General features: G+C 33.9%; 1 protein-coding gene across 2 annotated transcripts in view; it reads left to right on the top strand.

The window, feature by feature from the left end:
- The window catches only part of SECISBP2L (SECIS binding protein 2 like), a 59214-nt gene that overhangs the window by 3509 nt on the left and 33376 nt on the right, over positions 1-22329 (top strand). For both annotated transcript variants that reach the window (XM_059181488.1, XM_059181489.1), the window contains exons 2-8: positions 5720-5898; positions 8409-8733; positions 10629-10764; positions 14903-15132; positions 15415-15439; positions 15801-15916; positions 21608-21742. In XM_059181488.1, the coding sequence (XP_059037471.1) occupies positions 5720-5898; positions 8409-8733; positions 10629-10764; positions 14903-15132; positions 15415-15439; positions 15801-15916; positions 21608-21742 (1146 nt within the window). The remainder of the gene's footprint in view (positions 1-5719; positions 5899-8408; positions 8734-10628; positions 10765-14902; positions 15133-15414; positions 15440-15800; positions 15917-21607; positions 21743-22329) is intronic.

The raw sequence follows: 22329 nt of genomic DNA, 5'->3' as shown, positions 1-22329 counted from the left end.
GCACTATTGGATTTTAAACCAAAGATGCAAATGTAGTGATCCAAAGGGGCCTTGCACCCCAGTGTTTATAGCAGCAATGTCCACAGTAGCCAAACCGAAAAGAGCCCAGTGACAGATGAATGGATAAAGAAGTTGTGTACACACACACAAACCTCCCCCACACACATTGGAATATTACACAGCCATCAAAAATGAAATCTTGCCATTTGCAATGACATGGGTGGAACTAGAGGGTACTATGCTAAGTGAAATAAGTTAATCAGAGAAAGACAATTATCATATGACTTCACTGATACATGAAATTTAGGAAACAAAACAGAAGATCATAGGGGAAGAGAGGACAAAATAAAACAAGTCAAAACCAGAGGGAGAGACAAACCATAAGAGACTCTTAATCTTAGGAAACAGACAGGGTTGCCGGTAGGGGTGAGGGGATGGGGTAACTGGGTGATGGACATTAAGGAGGGGCATGTGATGTAATGAGTACTGGGTATTATATAAGACCAATGATTCACAGGCCTGTACCTCTGAAACCGGTAATACATTATATGTTAATTGAATTTAAACAAAAAATGTTTATTAAAATAAATGTAATAAATTAAATTAATGTAAATTAAATAAATAAAATAAAATAAATTAAATATAATAAATTAAATAAAAAAAAGAATTTATAAAACTGTGGATCACCAGTGTCTTTAACTTTTAGAAAAGCAAACATAGCAAATACACATAACCTTGTGCAGAGTGCTATTCACCAATAAAGATACAAAATCACCTGGTTTATATTCTTTTTTTTAAAATAACTGATAAACTTCAAATAGTATCAGCGTTGCAAACTAAATATATTCTAAATAAGTTACTATAAAACATTTATTATTCACTACTACTTGTAATTGGCCTTAATGAATATAAGTAAATGATTTATTTTAACAGGTTTAAAAAAATACTTTTATAATCAAAAGGAAAGTAAAATAACCTTTGGAAATTTAACTTTATTATTATTTTTTTAGATTTCCTTATTTGACAAGGAGAGAGTAGAGGGAGTAGGGAAGAAGGAGGGAGAGGGGAAGCAGATTCCTTGTTGAATGGGGAGCCTAATGTGGTGCTGGATCCCAGGGCCCCAAGACCATGACCTGAGCCAAAACCAAGAGTCTGACACTCAAGCAACTGAGCCACCCAGGCACCCTGACCATTGGAAATTTAAAAAGACATTTTTCCCTAAGCCCTTAATCAAGAGGAAATAAAAAAGTAGAATTATGGGTTATTGAAATAGTAATACACATGAAGGGGTCCCTGGGTGGCTCAGTCATTAAACATCTGCCTTCAGCTCAGGTCATGATTAGGTCCTGGGATTGAGCACTGCATGGGGCTCCCTGCTCGGCGGGTAGCCTGCTTCTCCCTCTCCCATTCTGCCTGATTGTGCTCCCTCTCTCACTGTGTCTCTCTCTGTCAAATAAATAAAATCTTTAAAAAAAAAAAGTAATACATATGAAAACCTATGGGATGTGGCTGAAGCTATACTCTGAGGCAAATGCATAGTTAGAAATGGTTTCATTATTAAATATTTTAAAAGGTAAATAAAGTGTCCAGGGTTAGAAGTTAGTAGGGAAAGTGTATCAAAGCAAGAGAGGAAAAGAAATATAAAACCAGAAATTAATAAATTAGGTAATCCAAAAACCACTGTTAAATTTAGAGAGCTGATTTTTAGAAAAGTATCATCAGGTTTTAAATAGGATTAGTAGTAGTCTATTTTAAGAAAAGAGGAAGAGTTTTGAATAGTAAATCAAGTGGACAGTCTTAGTTAAATATTTTGTCTTTTTTTCTCAGTATTTTCTGAAGTCTTATAAAACCTACATATATAACCAATACAGTTGATTTGTCAAGTGTTTACTTGCCATAGAAGTCCTTCCAGTCGAAAGCAATATAGCCAGCGGGTATCTCTTAAGCATTATTCATTTTTTCCTTTGGAATACATTTATTTTTCTTGCCCATTAGATATAAAATACCTTAATGTTTGATGTATTATATTTTTACCTTAATATAGAAAGGATGTAGAGGCTTTCCATGGTCATATTTTTTCTGTAGGTGTGTGGTACATACTGAAATTTCACTGTGGGGAGAATGCCTTATTATGTTCTACTTCAGTTTTGATTCTAAGTGGGTGTTTTTTTTTCTGTTGCTTAATCTGGAAAAATTATTTGCACTCTTCTGGCGGTTCTATCCCAGAGGAGTTTAGTGTGCATTTCCTGCCATTGGGTGCTTCATAGTAATGTTTGTCCATTTTTCTTAAACCAGTCTGGTACAGCACTTTTCCCAGAACATGTACTCATTGCATATTTATTGAATTTATATAGACTTTCAGTGATCTGAGTGCATTTGTTTAATCTATTCTTTTAAAGAAGGGTTTTATATTTTCATGTTCTGATAAATTCTTGGGTTATCTAGATTATTCACATCAAAGAAGGTTTTTTATTATGATTTGTTTTAATATATGCTAATTTTTTTTTTTTTTTTTTTAAGATTTCACTTATCCATTTGACAGAGAGAGATCTCAAGCAGGCAGAGAGGCAGGCAGAGAGAGTGAGAGGGAAGCAGGCTCCCCGCTGAGCAGAGAGCCCAGTTCGGGGCTTGATCCCAGGACCCTGAGATCATGACCTGAGCCGAAGGCAGTGGCCTAACCCACTGAGCCACCCAGAAGCCCCTAATATATGCTAAATTTAAAAGGAATGTGAAACTGCTTATTATTTTTTTCCCATACAGGTTTTGGGATTATTATAATTTTTTTACTCATTTGTAAAATTCTGAAATAATATCTGAAAGATAAAGATAATTTTACTATATAGTTTTTTTTTAAAAGCAAATAGTGGTACAGGAATAGTTAGACTTTGTGTAGTTTAGACTTACTTTATATTTATGTTTACTTTAAGGAGACAACTCTGCTATAAAGTTTCCTATTCCTAAAAAATAGATCTTGTCAAAAGTAGACCAAAAAATTCAAACTAAGGAATATCCTTGTATGAAATAACTAGCCCAATTTTTTTTATAATGTTTTGTTGTCTACTATGTAGGACAACATTTGATTTCTATACTAATTTAATTAAAATATTGCCAGAACTTCTTACTTAACAATTGTCTGTGTGGGCTTTATTATGTAGAATTTTAAGAATAATTTTGGATTTAACTTTACTTTTTTAGGCCCGAGAATAGCACATGCTTCATTTTAATTTATGATACTAAAGGCCCCAAAGTCACAACAACAACTTTTAAGACCATAGAAGAGTTGTAACTGTAGGAGAAAGTTTGCCAGTCTGTTCCTACTAGTGACATCTTCTGTTTGTACAGCTGTTGACTATAGCAGCTTCTCTTTTTTACTAAAAACAAAGGATCACTTCAGTGTTTGTGAGTTTTATTGTTGAACTCTGATATCTAGAATTGCACTTAGAATAGAAATATTACAAACTTTGATATTTAAGGGTATATAGTGTATATATGTACAGATAACAGTTATAAATTGTGTGTGATACTTTTTTGACCATGAGTTGCCTAAGTTCATAAAACTCTTACAAAGAAAAATGAAACAAAGTATAAAAACTTGTTGCAAATTTTGACTTGAGCAAGAAGTTGAATTTGTTTCCAAAGTAATTTATGAGTTGGTACTATTTGGAGAGAGGTATCATGAAACTTATTATTTTTAAATCATTTTATTTCTTTATATTAGTATTGTTTCCTTTTCATATGGAAATTTGATGTAATCATATTCCTTGCATTTAAAAATTCCTAATGCCTTTTTTGGTTTGTTTTTTGTCCTAATGTCTTCTATACAGATCTATAAAACTGTTCAGAGAGTACTCATATGTTCGGAAAGACTTAAGATTTTTCACAGATATACTACAAATTAAATTTTCAGTATAGTTAAAATGTGATTTATGTTTTCCCTCTTTTTATGCCTATGCATGAACTATAAAAGCAGGTTTCCCTTATCTGTGCATTATTGTTGAAAATCAACCTTCCCCCTAATTTCCTCCTGGGGAAGCATTTATTAGATTAATATTTTATACCTTACACAAATGATTTTTGAGTTCTGTTGACTATCACGGTGAAAATTACGGATTTAGGCTATTAGCATTTGAAGGAGTTTTTGCCTTCAAGGTTGAAATTCAAGAAGCCAGCTTCAGGTCACAGATACTGTATTAGTAAATGCAAGTACTATCTCTCTTTCATATTTGGTTAATAGTATAAAAGTACATTTCAAAGTTTAATCAGGTAGGAAGGATATTGAATTAATACTGCTATAAATAGTTCAGATTTCTTCTCTTCCCACTTCTTTGTAAGTATTCTGAATATTTCCGGGGGCTCTTTATAGAGAATAATTTATCTGAATAAAGGCTATTTATTGAGCATATCAAGTCTTTAGATTTTATCTTCAGATTTTGGTGCATTTGTTACTGATTACCTTTGTGAGAAACATGCCTGATACTTATTCTGGGAACTCTGCTTTGCTCAGAACTTCCAATAAATGCCATCCTACTGGATTTGTTGGGCAAAAGTTCTAGTTAGGACTATTGCTTTGAGGTAATTGATTTGAAAGATTGAAACATTGGATTGCATTTCATTTACTCTTTTCTGAAAGAAGTGTGTAATATCTTTTTAGATTGTGGTGTTTATGTGGTTTTATACATTCTACCTTTGCAGAATGTGCCCATAATTTTTTTTATTATTAAATTTCAAGAATTTGTTATTAAAAACATAAGGAAAACTGCATTAAAACAGTGTATAGCTGAATGAATTATAAGGTGAATTCCTTGTAATTATCACCCAAGTTAAGATACAGAACATTGTCAGGCCCTCATAATCTTTTTAGATGCCCTCCTTGTGATCACAACTCTTTCACATGAGTAATTTCATATGAGTAATTCCTATCCTGACTTTTATCCCAGATCTTTATTTTTCTTTATAGTTTCATCACCCACATATGAATCCTAAAATACTTTAGTTTTTTAAATATATCTTTTAAACTTCTGTAGATTTTTTTGTGAGAAAAGATACTAAATACTAAAATGGGAGTACATATTCTGGATTACTTTAGTTTACTCAAGTTGTCTACTGGGAAACTGAAGTACTCATTTTTTTTTTTTTTTTTTTACTAGTTTGTGAACCAGAAGTTTCTTGCTCATATTGTTAGGTATTTTTTTTCATTAGTCTTGGACACTTTCCTTCTTTATAATTAAACTATACTTACCTAATTTCCTGAAATGGATAGAAATAGACTGTTTTTTAGACTAGTCAAATAAATATAAAGTGATTATCCTTCAGAACTCTGTTTAATGACTTTCCCTCCTAACAAAATTAGTTAAAAGCATTGTTTGTCTGAAGAGCTAGATTTCTTACTACCAGCTTTATTTTTGGACTCAAGTCTACTTCCTTGTACTCTTGATTGTTTTAACAGCTTTGGTTATGTAAGAAATGATTTCATTAAAATGCAATAACTTAAAAAAATGCAATAACTTTTGATAAACCTTTCCCTCTTTTATTTGATGGCTTTGCCTTAATAATCGTATTTAGTTATTTTAATTTGACATTGCTGTTCTTTTGGATGTTTTCTAATACTAAGGATATCTAATTACTATGTGTAAGCCCTGTCTTTTCCATTGTTAAACTGTGGATCTGTATTAAGTTTTTTGCTACTTTATTAAATGTGTGGTTTACTTTCTCTTTGAAGAATGTCAAGCTGTCAGCTGAGGTAGAGCCATTTATTCCCCAGAAGAAGAATCCTGATACATTTATGATCCCGATGGCACTCCCAAATGATAATGGAAATGTATCTGGTGTAGAACCAACTCCAATTCCCAGCTACCTGATTACTTGTTATCCATTTGTGCAGGAAAACCAGTCCAATAGGTAATTTGTTTATTATTATTTTCTTTTTTGTAGGGGGTGGGTAAGGAACAGAAATTGGCAAGACATACTTCTTCATTTTTTCCTTTTGTAACTTTTTCTTTTTTCAGGTTTATTTTATTATTATTATTAGTATTATTATCTCTACAGCCAACATGGGGCTTCAGTTTGCAAGCTTGAGATTAAGAGTCCCATGGTCCACCAACTGAGCCAGCCAGGCAGCCCTCCATTTTAAACATTAAACATTAGCCATTTCTCTTTTTTTAAGAGAAGTAAATAAAACCAAATGAAGCAGAAATTTTAATTGTTAACATGGTTTATTTTCTCATTCTTTCTAAGAGGAAAAGTTTTTGGACTCCTACAGTAAGTCATTAAAATTACTTTGAAATAAGTTGATACAAAGGGAGGAATGAATATTCAGAAAGTGGTGAATGGAAACCCCTTTTTAAGTTTAGGTATTTAATCATAATTTTCAGGACAGTTGGGCATAAGAATAAAATACTAAAGGATATGGGACGCCTGGGTGGCTCAGTTGGTTAAGCGGCTGCCTTCGGCTCAGGTCATGATCCCAGCGTCCTGGGATTGAGTCCTACATCAGGCTCCTTGCTTGGCGGGGAGCCTGCTTCTCCCTCTGCCTCTGCCTGCCACTCTGTCTGCCTGTGCTTGCTCTCGCTTCTCTCTCTATGACAAATAAATAAATAAAATCTTAAAAAAAAAAAATACCAAGGGATAGTCCTTAACATTAAAATGTTTATGGTTAACATATATTTCCGGGCTCTGATTCTAGTTTAAATTTAGCCTCTGTGCTATAGTCACAGGGTGATTTAGCAAAATGCTTGCAGTTCAGATAATATGTGAAGTGGTGGTTAGGGTGTAACTTGTGATAGTCATGATAGCCTTTTTAATGCTGCTTAGACTATCTGAGTGATTAGTGCTTTGTTAGTGTAATTCATGTTACTGCTATATTAAAGTATTTTTTTTAATGTGCTGTATAAAGTACTTTCAGCCTTTCACAAGTAATATACATAGAAAATACTTCTCTAGCATCTTGGATAAATGGATGAGACAGCTGAGCTCTAGCCTCTGCCCAGCCCCCCAAAAGCAAAGGCAGTCAGTATTTCTGCACCCCTGTATAAAGCCATGGTGTGGTACACTAGTGTGCCAAGGCACATTCTTTCAGATATTCTCGATGTAAGAGATATGAGACCGTGAAGCCACTGTATGAAATATGAACTATTCAGGTTAATAATTTATAAAACCCTGTAGTTTTCAGGATTGGACAAAGAGTAAGGGATCCTTCTCAGTTGAAGTTCGCATAATGTCAAAAAATTTTGACCTGTATGGGGCTATGTTTAAAGCAACTTAAAACTAAATTTAATAATACTATTATTTTTGTATTTGACAAAATGGCCCAGTATAAAGTACAATTAATTTTTCTTTTTTTTTTTTTAAAATATTTTATTTATTTATTTAACAGAGAAAGAGAGAGAGAGAAATAAGCAGGCAGAGAGGAAGGCCGAGAGAGGGGAAAGCAAGGCTCCCTGCTAAACAGAGAGACTGATGTGGGGCTCCATCCCAGGACCCTGAGATCATGATCTGAGCCGAAGGCAGAGGCTTAACCCACTGAGCCACTCAGGCGCCCCTCAATTAATTTTTCTTACCATACTAAATAATCTTTGAGAATTCATGAGTAAACCAGCCAGTGGATTAAAATTATTTTTTAAAATTATGACAGTGAACATTTTTCCATTGTGCTTTGCTGTGGGATTAGTGAGGAAAAGCTCAATGCTCCAGCTCCCCATGGCCCCTCATTCTTCAGCAGCAACCTTTTGTAAGGACTGCTGAGACAGGAAGAGTCTTGCTGATGCTGCATAGGAATTGCACTAGGAAAGGCTCTAATGCTAGAGATAGGATGGTAATGTTAGGCTTGCCTCTTCTCTTCTTGACTTGGAACCTGCTTCCATTGTCAAGGAGGGGAGCCAGGAAAAGAGCTTGACTTGGCCAGATGGTTCCTGGAGTACAAGAGAGGAGTAGGAGGCCCTGGGACTGAACTGAAAAATGAGAAGTGGAAGAATCAAATCACCCATTGTAATGGTCACCTTACACAGTGTTCACATTACTCTTCTTTTTGCAGAGGCCATCACAGTGGTTAGCATTGGATGGGGACTTAGGATTCCTTTGTTTACAGATCCAGCAGCTAGGGGTTTTACTTCTAGGAAGAAATATTTTGAGGAGGTTGAGGAGAGAGTTATAAATAAGAATGATATGTACTTTTAAAATTTTGCAATGCAGTAGATCAGGTTGAATTCCTTTATACTGTCATTTAAGTTGTTACTACATGTATATAATAATCTCTAATTACAGCAAAGAAATAAGGTGATAATTTTATCTCCTTTTTATTATGAAGGCACCTTTCTGTACTTTTTAAAATTAAAATGCATTAAGAAATTTTGCTTCAGCATTATTTTCAGACTTCTCAATAGATTTGTTCTTTGTTTATTTTATTTTAACAGACAGTTTCCTTTATATAACAATGATATACGATGGCAACAGCCCAATCCAAACCCTGCTGGACCGTACCTTGCCTACCCCATTATATCTGCTCAGCCTCCTGTTTCTACAGAGTATACATATTATCAGCTGATGCCAGCACCATGTGCCCAAGTTATGGGATTCTATCATCCTTTTCCTACACCTTACTCCAACACCTTTCAGGCTGCAAGTACTGTAAATACTATAACCACAGAATGCACTGAGCGTCCAAATCAGCTTGGACAGGTCTTCCCATTGTCCAGTCATCGAAGCAGAAACAGTAACAGAGGACCAGTTGTACCAAAAGTAAGTAACTTATTTTGCTTGGCTTTTATGTTTGATATTTCTGTTGTTAATAATAATGGAAGTAATTTGCTACTTGTATTGGTTAGCTTTCATGCTGAATTTACTATCACATTCCATTCACTGTTATAAAATAGTCAAGGATAGAACATTTATAAAATAATTTTTTCTGTTTTTTATTGTGCCTTATTCTTTTTTTTTTTTTTTTAAGATTTTATTTATTTATTTGACAGACAGAGATCACAAGTAGGCAGAGAGGCAGGCAGAGAGAGAGAAGAGGAAGCAGGCTTCCTGCGGAGCAGGCAGCCCGATGTGGGGCTCGATCCCAGGACCCTGGGATTGTGACCTGAGCTGAAAGCAGAGGCTTTAACCCACTGAGCCACCCAGGCACTCCTGTTGTGCCTTATTCTTAATTGATGATTGATTTACAGCCATCTTCAGGTTTCTTGAGAGTTTTATGTAATCATTATACACAGGTATTTCCAAATTGTTTTAATTTAATGATAAAAATTGCATAGTGACACCAGTGTTTGTAAGTGGTAGTTTGGATCCTATGCCAGTGGTGTTGAATGACTAATGCACTTCATATATTTCAGTCCTCAGAAATCAGCAGGAGATACTATGGAGGACATTTGTGATTCACTCAATCCCCTCAACTTCATTGTTGCTATTCTGTGAATTTTTAGTAGCAATAGTACTTTGTTATTAAAGTGTTGCTTTACTATATTATGTGAATACAAGGTCTCCTTGAGCTGAAGAAAATGAAAGATAGATGTGTGAAACCACTCTTAAGATCAGCCTTTTGACTAAGTTAAAAAAAAAAGTGTGGGGGGGGGGGGGAGACACACAGGCCTGAAAACACAATAGATTTAATGCTTATTCTAGGTAACTATTTCTTAACTAAAAGGTTACTTTTATATTGAGGCCTTAATGCAAAGCAAGTAAAAAGAAAAACATGTTTCTTCTCAGCAGTTTTGAGCTAATAGAAGGCAGAATGATTTCCTAAATGCATCTTATGGCTCTATCATCAAGGAGTTGATGCTTTCGTAGATTCCATTAGCCTAGTTTCTTCAGTGAAAAATCTTTGATGTTTTTTGGCATACTTTTTACAAATTAAAATACAAACATGCAGCCAGCTTGCTTTAAAAAGCTTTTAGTCTTTGTTCATCAAAACACTAGGTCAAGGGAAATTGTTTTGGGACCTCTGGAGAATGTAAGAAACAATTATGGGAAATAATAGAGTAGTATATAACTTTCAGATGCTAAAGAAACATGATTTCTCAGCGTGCCTTTCCAGCACTTCACTTTAGGAAGTTAAATTCAGAATTCTGTTGTATAAATTGCTATTAAGTGATGAATACTTCTGTTTTAAAAAATGAAGGAAAGGCTCAACTTTTTTATATTTTGTTTTTAAGCTCTAAAGCAGAAATTTTTTGGATTTTCTTACTATCATGAAAGGAAAATTTATCTCCTGGATGAGCTACTTTTTTCAGTACCCTTTTTAAGTACCTTTTTAGTACTACCTTTTTAGAACCCTTCTAAATAAAAATTTACAAACCCTTATATGGCATGATTATACTTCTGTCATTTATTATTTATTGAGAAAATATGAAGTACAAGTAATATAAAATGTATTAATATTTTATTAGTCATAGTAGTGTTAATAGTTATTTGAAAAATAGTATTAAAATGTGTATCTATAATATATCATTTAATGTAAAATTAAATGCAGATAATGTCATGAATTCCTAACACAGTAACCCTCTTTTCCCATGGGTTGGGAGGCACTAATTTAGAGCCTACATTTAGGTGTGTTCCATAGTGGATATGTATTTTATAATGTAGTACACTGAGTAGGATTTTAAATTATTATTTTTGTGTGTGTGTGCTTAAATCAGCAACAGCTTTTACAACAGCACATAAAAAGCAAAAGGCCACTCGTGAAAAATGTAGCTACTCAGAAAGAGACAAATGCAGCAGGTCCTGATAATCGATCAAAAATTGTGCTTCTGGTAGATGCTTCACAACAAACTGGTAAGCAAGAGTGTTTATGTATACATCATTGATTTTCATCTGTTTTCATGTATTGATTTTATAATTGTGGACTGTACCACGTTTCAGGATTCTAGACTTTCATCCTTTCATTTATCCTGCCACTTTGTGAAATTCTCTAGGAAGGATAAAAGCAGTCCATATCCGTAATGTTCTTTCAGCTTGTTTGCTGGCTAATGTGCAATTTTGAGGAGGATTTGAGGTGTCCTTATTCCTGTGTAGTAGTGGAGCAGTTCAGAAATCAGAGATGGAATATTGCAGACATTGTAAGAATTTGAGGGCTATTCTGGCAGAAATCAAAATTGTATGTTTTTATAAATAGTTTAAATCTCTTTATAAAATACTCTAATATTATATAATATGTTTATAGAAATAACTTGGCAAATTTTCTGTGCCACATTTTAGCATAGATCTGAAACAAACATGAGTGGCACATATATCCTATCAAGCAAGTAAGAATTTTGGACTAGTTGGATATTTTTTGTCCAGAGTTTATTAGAAGACTATATATAAATTTTAAGGAAGCTTTATTCTGGTAATAGATAAAAATTAATATTTTCCAATTTATATCATTAAATTCTAGTTTGTATCTCTGTTCTCAGCTTAATGGCTACAGAGTAGATCGGTAACTCTCTCCTCACCCATAGTCACTGATGCTAGTAAAAATTTTTAATGATCCAAGGCCAAGAATTAGATCTGCTCAAAGGCACATTTACTTTTTTACCCCTCTGTAGTTTCCACTCTGACTTAAAATAAATTTGGCAGTGCATACTTTCTTTCATTTGGGTTGCACCTTTTCGTTTGTGACACAAATTCAGGTTTTTGTTTTTTGTTTTTGTGGGTTTTTTTTTTTTTTTTTTTTTTTTTTTTTTTTTTTGGCAATTGCTTAGATCCATTAGGAGTAAGAGGATCTGGGAATCCATTAAAAAACAGTCTTGTTGCTGGTACAGTCATTGTGTGTAGTTTGTAGTCATAAAGCAGTGAGATTAATGGACTAACAAATGCTTGGAGAGGCTATAGAAAAGAATCACAATGTAATACATTGCAAAGTTTTCTATGTTTTGGTTATTCCTAATTATAGTGACTTATTTCTACATGCTTTAAACCCTGGGACTGGTTTTAAAAATCCTTACTTCTTTAGTTTGTTCCTTTAGTGACCACAAACACAATCTTCTGAAGCATAATAATTCGAAAATGAATAGATGATCCATTAGCAAAACAAAAAGGCAGCCTACTGAATGGGAGAAGATATTTGCAAATGGTATATCCAATAAGGGTTAATATCTAAAATATTTACTCAGTACCAAAAAACCCAGATAATCCAATTTAAATTGGCCAGGGCATCTGAATAGACATTTTTCCAAAGAAGATCTACAAAAGGCCAGCAGACACATGAAAAGATGCTCAACATCACTAATCAGGGAAATATAAATCAAAACCGCAACAAGATATCACCTTATCCCTGTTAGTGTGGCTAGAATAAAAAAGACAAGAAATAACAAATGTTTGTGAGGATGTGAAGAAAAAAGAACCCTCGTGTATTGGAAATGTAAATTGGTGCAGCTGCTATGGAAAACAGTGTGGACATTCCTCAAAAAACTAGAACTAGAGATACCAAGTGATCCAGTAATTCCATTACTGGGTATTTTACCCCCCCAAAAATAAAAACACTCATTTGAAAAGATATATTCACTCCTATGTTCATTGTGCCATTATTTACAGTAGCCCTGATAAGAAAGCAATCCAAATGTCAAAAGTAAATGAACGGAGAATGGATAAAGAAGATGTGGTGTATATATACAATGGAATATTACACAAGCATAAACAAGGATAAAATCTTGCCATTTGCAACAACATGGGTGGACCCAGAAGCTATAATGCTAAGTGAAATAAGTCAGATGGAATCTTAAAATCTTATATGTAGAATCTTTAAAAAGGCGGGGAAAAACCCCTGCAGAAATAGGCCCATAAACACAGAGAACCAAAATTGATGGTTGTCAGAGGGTTGGGAGTAAATTGGTGGTAGCTACACTTGTGGTGAGCAAAGCGTAATGTATAGACACTTGCAGCATCACTTTGTTGTACACTTAGAGCTAATGTAATATTGTATGTCAACTATGCTTTGATAGAAGTGAAAAGAAAATGAAAATGAAGGTAAAATTTGATTAGAAGATAGTACATTTTATCAGTATTCCTACTCTTTAGTTTTTTTCAAATTCTGAGGATTTTACATCCTATTAGTATTTTTGTTTAATTTGTTTTTAATTTCTGAGGATTAATTGGTATCAGTCACAGATAGACTGAAATATTAGAACTTAAAGGAACTTGTAACAAGTTTTTATTCTTGAACATAAGCTTGTATTTAATGAGCTTAACAAGAATACTAGGTATGATATACAAAAGTGCATTTCAGTGTGTTACAAACAAAATTTGAGAAAAGATAGTGTTTATAATAGCAACAAATACATCAGTTTCTGGGAATGAACTTGGCAAAAGATGTACCAGACATTTATGCGGAAGATCTTAACTTTATGGTAGGATATTAAAAACAACAACAACTAGATATCCTATTTGTATAGGATGATTTGATACTGCAAATGGCATTTTTCCCAAGTCAGTACTCAGTCCGTAGATTCAGTGCAGTTCTAATCAAAATTTTAATAGGAATTTTTTTGGGAACTTGATAAACTAATTCTAAAAGGATCATTTGTCTGAAAAGAAAAGAACTTTTTTTTCTAAATATCAAGACCTGTTAAACTATCTTACTTCTTGTAGACTTACATAAAAAATGCACTATTACAAAAGTTAGAAGAGGGGACCCAGAAACAGATTCACATGTATGTGAAAACATGTGGAAAATAACAGAGATTGCATTACAGATACCTAATTTACACCCCATGCAAATCTTTTTAGGTGGATTAAGGACAAATGGAAAAACCACAGTAGAAGAAAATAGAGGCAGGTGTCTTTATGACTGCTGGGAGAGAAGTATTTCTCAAATAAATTCTGTCAAAAGTGAGTGAATAAGTGAAAGAATAAGCCACAAACTTGGAAACGATTTATACGATGCCTGTCACTAATAAAGTATTAGTATGAAGACATGAAAAATTCATATGAATGAATAAGAAAATGATCCCACCTTGTTCTCAGGGCCTTGGGACACAGCACCAGGGGGCTGAAACAGTGTGGTGGGACTATAGGAAAGCTTCCAAATGTTTAGTAACAGGTGACAAGAGAAGTTTAGAACATCCACTCAGTGGGATAATATGGAAATGAAATTAAATTAAAATTTTGAAGAACATTTACATAATATTAAACAGCCCAACTCAAAATTGTATTGATGCTGTGTGTAAAAGTTATGGGCAGAAATATAGAAAAAGGAAAATTGTTATTTGTTAGGATAGGAGGACATTGCAAGAGTTTTTTAAATGTCTTTTGATTACAGTTTCTGAAATAATTAATTAATAATGCAAAACCCCAAAACAGTCCAGGTATCCCATCAGTGGTACAAAGGATAAATACTGTGTGGTACGTTCATCATACATAGGCATACATAGGATTCCAGTGACATTAATGAATTACAGCCACATGCAGTAGAATCTCAAAACTAATGTTGAGGGGATGGGGCACACTGGGAAGCAGGTCACAAAAGAAAATGGACAGTATAATTTCATTTTTATAAGTGAAAACTGTAAAATTAGATGATTTATGTTTTAGTAATTCAAAAATCCATGAAAAAAGTATTTTAAAAAGTGAGAAAATGATAAACACAGAATTCCATGTGGAGGTAACTTCTGGGGGAGGAAGAGGATGCAGTGGTAGAGGGGGTATGCAGTGGACTTCAAAAAAGACTGGTATTGTTATTTTTCTGAAATGGGTAATGGTGGTTTGTTTTAATATTTATACAAATATTTTATTCTCTTGTCATAATAAATACATGTCATAAACCAGCTTGTCAGGAACATCTTACCTTTTGATGATCTTCCCCCCAAAATTTTTACTTGTTTTCTCCATTTACAAAGTAAGATATCTTTATTTTCTTATGACCTTAATGATAATTTAACAAGAGTTTATCAGTTTGGTCCTCACAAAGAGATGTCACACCTTCCTTGCTTTATAGATTTCCCATCAGATATTGCTAACAAATCTCTCTCAGAGAGCTCTGCCACGATGCTCTGGAAGTCCAAAGGCAGGAGGAGAAGAGCGTCCCACCCGACTGCGGAATCCTCCAGTGAGCAGGGGGCTAGTGAAGCTGACATTGACAGTGATAGTGGCTACTGCAGTCCCAAACACAGCAACAACCAGCCGGCAGCAGGGGCTTTGAGAAATCCCGATTCTAGCACCATGAATGTATGTAACATTGCTTTGATTCCTTTATTGGTCACCTATGTCAGTATTATCTTTTTATCTTCTCTAAAGCTTAAGTATCTATTTTCATTAACAATTCCTGTAGTTATAGAATGGATTAAAATGTATTTTGTATATTAATATGAAAAATACATATGGAGAAGTGTTTTTCTCAGATTGTAAATAAGCATGCTTCACACTAGACTAAGTTATGAAACATGTTGCAAGGCATATGGTATTGACTCTTAAGCAGAAAATAATTGTCTTTTTTGTTTTTATTTTTAGCATGTGGAATCATCTATATGTACAGGTACTTATTTTCTGCATAGTGTTTTTGCTATACTTTCTTCTTTGTCCATGTCAGAGCTTTGCTTTCAAGCATGAAGCCTTCTGATACTGCAGAAAAAATTAGAAATCTTCCAAAGAGATTCACCTTATTTTGAAAGTACAGTTGGGCTGATAAAACTTGAGAAAATTTCTCCATTGAGAAATTGGGGTATTCTGCAAGATGGCACTTCTATTACTAAGAATTGGAATACCACTTAAATTTTGTAGAGAAATTTCCAGTTTTGTGTTTATAGTGACTGACTTTCAATATACAAAGTTAAGGGATAATTTAGGTTTTGGCGTCTTTCATAAATAAATCATATTTTTAATCTCATTGGTTACAGGTAGTGTAAATTGGTCCAATGTAACTTGCCAGGCAACTCAGAAAAAACCTTGGATGGAAAAAAATCAGACATTTTCTAGAGGTGGAAGGCAGACTGAACAAAGAAATAATTCACAGGTAATTTGAATGAGGTTGGAGAAACTTGAATTATTATAAATGGTATAGTGGCCTTGAAGGGCAATATCCTTAATTTTTTTTTTTAAGATTTTATTTATTTATTTATTTATTTGTCAGAAAGAGAGAGAGAGAGAGAGCGCGCGCGCACAGGCACACAGAGTGGCAGGCAGAGGCAGAGAAAGAAGCGGTCTTCCCGTTGAGCAAGGAACCCCATGTGGGTCTTGATCCCAGGACCCTGGAATCATGCCCTGAGCCAAAGGCAACAGCTTGACCAACTCAGCCACCCAGGTGTCTCAGTGTCCTTAATTTTTGAAGATGCGTATTGAATTACATAATCATAAAACACCATGACATCTGTAACTTTAAAATGGCTTAGCCAGTAGAGTTATTATTTAATGAGACAAAATGAAAATCTTGGTTATAGATGATGCATATATAGGTGTATATTGTGTTGTTTTCTACTATATTGTTTTTAAGAAATATATTTGGATATTTCATAGTTTTAAAAAAGAATATCCTCCAATCCTGCTTCATTTGCCGTGACTTTTTTTTTAATCCATATAAAAAATTTAAAAACATTTTAATGCCACAAATATTGATTCTTTGAACTTTAGGACCATGGCCTTGTTCGTGTGTCTTTACTAAACACCATAGCTATGCACTCTGTGCTTGTTGCAGGGCCATCGTAATTGTTGTCTCATGCTGTAATGTAGCCAGACTGGGTGGCTTCCTGGTTTTGGGGAACAATATCTAACTGCCATACAGCTGAGCAAGTTATATACTGCCATGGATTCCCAGTAACTATCTTCTTGAGTTGGTTGATTGTGAAATCAGGGATTTGTTTGTTGGTCAGAGTTTTTTCCTTTTCAATTTTTAGATAGACTTCCTGGATTCCTTAAATCTAGTTAAGGTATTAAAACTATCATATGAATAGATCTGTGGATGAACTGAAATAAGAGTAAGTTACTAATGGATTAAATAGACCAAATACTTGCCTGCTCATTTGCTTCCCTGAAATGAAGGACATCAGTTGCTCCCTAACATTAATTAGACTGTCATTATTAGACAAGCAGAATAATGCCCTTTTCCCTATGGTTATTGCAAAAATGAGTCGTTGTTTGTGGCACCCATGAGAGGCAGTCTAGCTTTATTTGATTAGAAACAGAAGAGCTAAAACAAGAATTATTTATATAGATGTGATAAACAGAATCTATAAAATATTTAGCTAAGTGCTGAAATTTTATGTTGAAATTGTAACTTGTTAGACTTTTGGTATCCGTGGCCCACTGGAGAGGAAGTAGTACAGCTATTGAGCCTCCAAACTGGTGAAGAATAATAAAAGAACAACAAAAAATTATTCAAATACATGTAATATATTAGGTTTTGCTTATTTTGTATCTCTCTTCATTCCAAAAGAACTGGAGCCAGATGTTGAATAATGTGCTTTCTACTTCTGATGTGTTGTTAATACTTATTCTTGGGCACCTGGGTAGCTCGGTGGGTTAAGCCTCTGCTTTTGGCTCAGGTCGTGATCTCAAGGGTCCTGGGATTGGGCCCCGCATCGGGCTCTCTGTTCAGCAGGGAGCCTGCCTCCACACCTCTCTCTGCCTGCCTCTCTGTCTACTTGTGGTCTCTCTCTCCTTGTCAAATAAATAAATAAAATCTTTTAAAAAATCCACTTATTCTTAAGTATGTGTTTGATTTGTGATGTGCAGAATTTTTTTTTCTGTTAAGTCAAAATATTTTCCCCCTTTGCAGTTTCTGATTGTTTTTAGGCTTAGAAAGTATTTTAGAAATGACATATTCACTTGTATTTTCCACTACCTTTTTATAGTATAATATTGCAAGAACTTTTTATCTGGAATTTATTTTGGTGTATGATGCAATGATGTAGATTTTCAAAGTAGTTAACCAGCTGTTTGAAAATCATAATCTATTCTTTTCTCTCATTTGCTAATTTCTTACATCCTAGGTGCTGTCTCTGGGCTGTTTTATTCCATTTATTAAAATTTGGTACCTGTACCATGCTGTTTTCCTTGTGATTTTTAATATTTTTACTATGTTTTAACACTTGAACAGACAGGTTCTTCCTATAATCTGTCATAACCTTAATTTTAAATAATGTACAGAATCTAAAAACTTAAATTTTCAAAAATGGTTTCATTTTGTGAATTGGTTGAAAAATAGAAGAGAGGGCGCCTGGGTGGCTCAGTGGGTTAAGCCGCTGCCTTCGGCTCAGGTCATGATCTCGGGGTCCTGGGATCGAGTCCCACATCGGGCTCTCTGCTCAGCAGGGAGCCTGCTTCCTCCTCTCTCTCTCTCTCTCTGCCTGCCTCTCTGCCTACTTGTAATCTCTGTCTGTCAAATAAAAAATAAATAAATAAATCTTAAGAAAAAAAAAAAATAGAAGAGATGAAAAAGATTATATGATGGAAAAAATCTCATTTTCACTCTCTCCTCTTGTCTTATCTTCCCTATATCTGTCCCACTTTGAGTAGTTTCTTATGTATTTTCCCAGAGTTTCTTCATGTCATTCTAAGTAAATACAGTTATGTATCTTGTGTTTTATCCACTCTCTTTTGTGCTCTGCTTTCATCACTTAACAGTGTATCTTGAAAACATTTTCATAATATCACAGGAGGGCTTCCACAGGTTTTAAAAAATAACTTGTAATGTTTGGAGTATGAAGATACTTGTTGATTTCTGTAGTCTTCCTATTCATGGACATTGGAGTTGTTTGTAACTTGTCACTATTGTAGACATACTGCAGTATCATTAGAAATGTATGTGTATAGCAGTAAAGTAAATTCCTAGATAAGGGACTGCTGAGTGAAAAGATAAAGCCACTTCTGTTATTTGATTGTATCGGCCAACCGTACCACTTAAGTCTCAACAATAATGTGGTGAGTGCCTTTTTCCATATAGCTTCAGAAATCATGTGTTTCCAGGATTTTGGATTTGTGCCAATTAGGTGGAATGGTATATGAATGTTGTTGAGCATCTTCCCATGTATTTATGGGCTGTTACTATTTTTTTGTTAACTTGTCTGATCATATCTTATGCCCTTTTTTGGGGGGGCTATCTTGATCTGCTTTTTTTCTTTTTTTGATATATTTTAAAAATCGGTTTCTTCATCAAGCTCTTAACAGATTTTTTAAAAATTTGGGAGCCTTTAGTTTGTAATATGAGTTATAAATATTTTGCTAGGCTTTCATTTTTATTTTTGACTTTGCTCACTATTATTGCCATACACCAGTTTATGTTTTAAATAGCATTAAGAAGTTTATATATTGAATTTATTGTTTTTTGTTTTTGTTTTTTAAAATGGCTTCTGAGTTTTAGTGCCACGTCCTTGCTCTGAGGTTATAAAGGAATTGCCTGTTTTCCACTAGTGTGTTTTTATTCCTTTTTTTTATATTAAATCTTTATTTCATTTGGATTTGTGTTGTGCATGGTGTAAAATATAGTTCCACTTCATATTTTCCAAGTGGCTACCCAAATCTCCAGCACCATTCATTGAAAAGTCCATCTTTTCGCTGATTTGATATTAACCACTTTCATCATCTATTAAATTCCCAGGTATATTGAAATCTAATTCTAGAATTTCTGTTTTGTTCTGTATTAATCATTAAATTAATCTATCAACTTAGGGAGGGTGGATTACCTTTGTGATGTGGCATCTTCCTATGCAAAAAACTATTGTTTTTTATTTTTGAGTCATCTTTTTAGGAGGTAATTGGTATACATGCAAATTTAGTTCTCATGAACTTTGTTGGGACATTAGTTTGGGGGTTTTAATTTAATCCTGGAGCTTTATGTCACCCAAGTATAAGAAATCAAGTTCCATTTTTTTTTTTAATTGCTTTAGTGTTTGTAGCAACATTAATACATATTTAGTAAATGATTTACAACAGGGTTTATTTCTGGATATAATTTTAATGCTTTTGGAGAGCAGGTTTACATTTACTTTTTTGTCATGGTGAGTGTCCACAGAAATGCAGAGTTGTGCTCAGGAATTATTCTCTTGTTTTTTGGTCATACCTGTCTTGGGGCTTGATGAGTATTCACTTCAGTGTTAATAATTTATGTGAATTAACTTGTTTCTTTATTACCTAGACATTGAAATTGCATTTACCAGTCTTGTATGAGCCTCTTTTCATGGACCTATTTTTAAAACATTTTACAAAAATTGCTAAAATAGTGAAGTTGAAGTATTTTTATAGAGAACATTCATACAGCTATCAGAGGCTAGCTAACATTTTACCAAGATTTGTTTCATCGTGTGTGTATTTAAAATAGGCTATTTTAAATACTATTTTTAAATGAGGTAGATATTTAAAATTAAGAAACTGTTCGGTATCTGGAAGAATATTTAAAATTAAGAAGCTGTTGGGTATCTAGTTATAGGAAGTAGCCCAGTTATCACAGTACATACTCTAAGGAAGAATTAAATTTGGTATATGACCGTCTTCTTTGGCTTATTGTTCTGCCATGTAACCTGCCTCCCAAAAGAGTATAAAAATTCTGTTTCTTAAAAAAAATTCTATTCCTTATCAGCAAATCTTTTTAGACCAGTTACTTAGTATGGGAATTGCTAGGTGGTTTTCATGTCTTTGTGTGCATAATTTTGATTTCATCATCAAAAATATGTATATTAGCACCTTCTGTTCTAGATCTGTTTCAGGTTCTGTTTATTGTTAGAATTTGGGAGTAACTGGTAATGAAGATTATACTTTTCACATCTTCTAGGTGTCCTGGTTAAGAGAGTATTTCATGTTAGCTGCATTGGGTACTTAAGAGGAGGATCTTGAAATGTCTTAAGATTCTTACAAATCTTGCCCTTATGACCATTGAACATTTCACAGATTTATTAATAGGATAATTTGTAGATTGAATGAAAATTTTGTTTTCAATCTATTTTCTTGGAAATAAGTTTTAATTTTTAACCTTTCCTAGAAATTGTTTTTTTAAAAAAATAAAACCACAGATGTTAGAAGACTTACAATAGTTTAATAGAGTACTGTGCAGTTTCTTCCAATGAGAACATCTTGCAAAACTGCAGTCCAGTGTCACAACCGGGATATTGACATTGACACAAGGAAGAACAGAGTCATCACTGCAGGGATCCTTCCTGTTTCTGTTTTATAGCCACATTCCTTTTCTCTTCTGGCCAGCCTCTCGTTAACGCCTAGAATCCACTGATCTGTTCCCCCCTTTCTGTAATTTGTCATTGCAAGAATGTTTTATAAATGAACTCATACAGTCCTTTTAGGATTGGCTTCCTCACATGCATGGCTTTCTGGGGATTCATCCAGATTATTGAGTACCTCAAGTTTGTTCCATTGGGTGGCTGACTGTTGTTCAGTAGTAGGGATGTACCCCAGTAAGTTTAACTGTTTTCCCAATTAAGGACATCTGAGTTGTTTCCAGTTTTTGGCTATTACAAGTAAGGCTGGTTAAAAGTTCATGTATGAGGTGGAGGGGAGGAGGGAAGTAACTTGCATTATCACATTTTTTATTTCTTTTAAAATGATCTTGTCAAAAGCTCTTGAACAAAATTTCTATAGTAAATTGTGCACTTTCTGAAAATTCATTGAGTTGTATACTTTCGTGTACTTTTCTATAAGTATGTTATACTTCAGTAAAATGTTCACTTAAATAATATATTTTTTTCTTTTGGTGCTTACTTAGGTTGGATTCAGATGCCGAGGACATAGTACTTCTTCAGAAAGAAGACAGAATTTACAAAAGCGACAAGATAATAAGCAATTAAACACCAGTCAATCTCATAGAGGCGACTCAAATTCTGAGTCTTTATATTTTGAGGTATTTTTTCAGGCTTTATTTGTAAACTATTATAGCAAATGTTCCCATTAAGAAATTAATTTTGGGGGTGCCTGGGTGGCTCAGTGGGTTAAATCCTCTGCCTTTGGCTCAGGTCATGATCTTAGGGTCCTGGGATGGAGCCCCACATCAGGCTCTCTGCTCAGCAGGGGGGCCTGCTTCTCTCTCTTTCTGCCTGCCTCTTTGCCTACTTGGGATCTCTGTCTGTCAAATAAATAAATAAAGTCTTTTAAAAAAATTAATTTTCTTACATTCTGATAAGTACTTTTTATGACTCTGTTATTAGATTATAAATTACTCAGAAGTATTGATCCATTTTTGTCCAGGATATGTATAGTTAGTATAATAGTTAATGATAGTTAGTAATGAAGTTATAGTTAACTTCATTAATGTCTATTTTTATAATTTTCATCATGAGGTAATGTGTAGAGGTAGAACTTGATTTTATGTTGGTTTCTCCTAGTACGAAACTTTCTCCCTAATTTTTATTATTATTGTTTAGTCTCTTTGTCAGGTTTTTTTAGATTTGAATGGTTTGGTCTAGGTAGTTTGTGCTGCTAGCCAGGAGA

Source organism: Mustela lutreola, chromosome 7 (assembly GCF_030435805.1).
Source record: "Mustela lutreola isolate mMusLut2 chromosome 7, mMusLut2.pri, whole genome shotgun sequence".
NCBI lineage: Eukaryota > Metazoa > Chordata > Mammalia > Carnivora > Mustelidae > Mustela > Mustela lutreola.
This window is presented reverse-complemented; position numbering and strand designations above follow the sequence as displayed.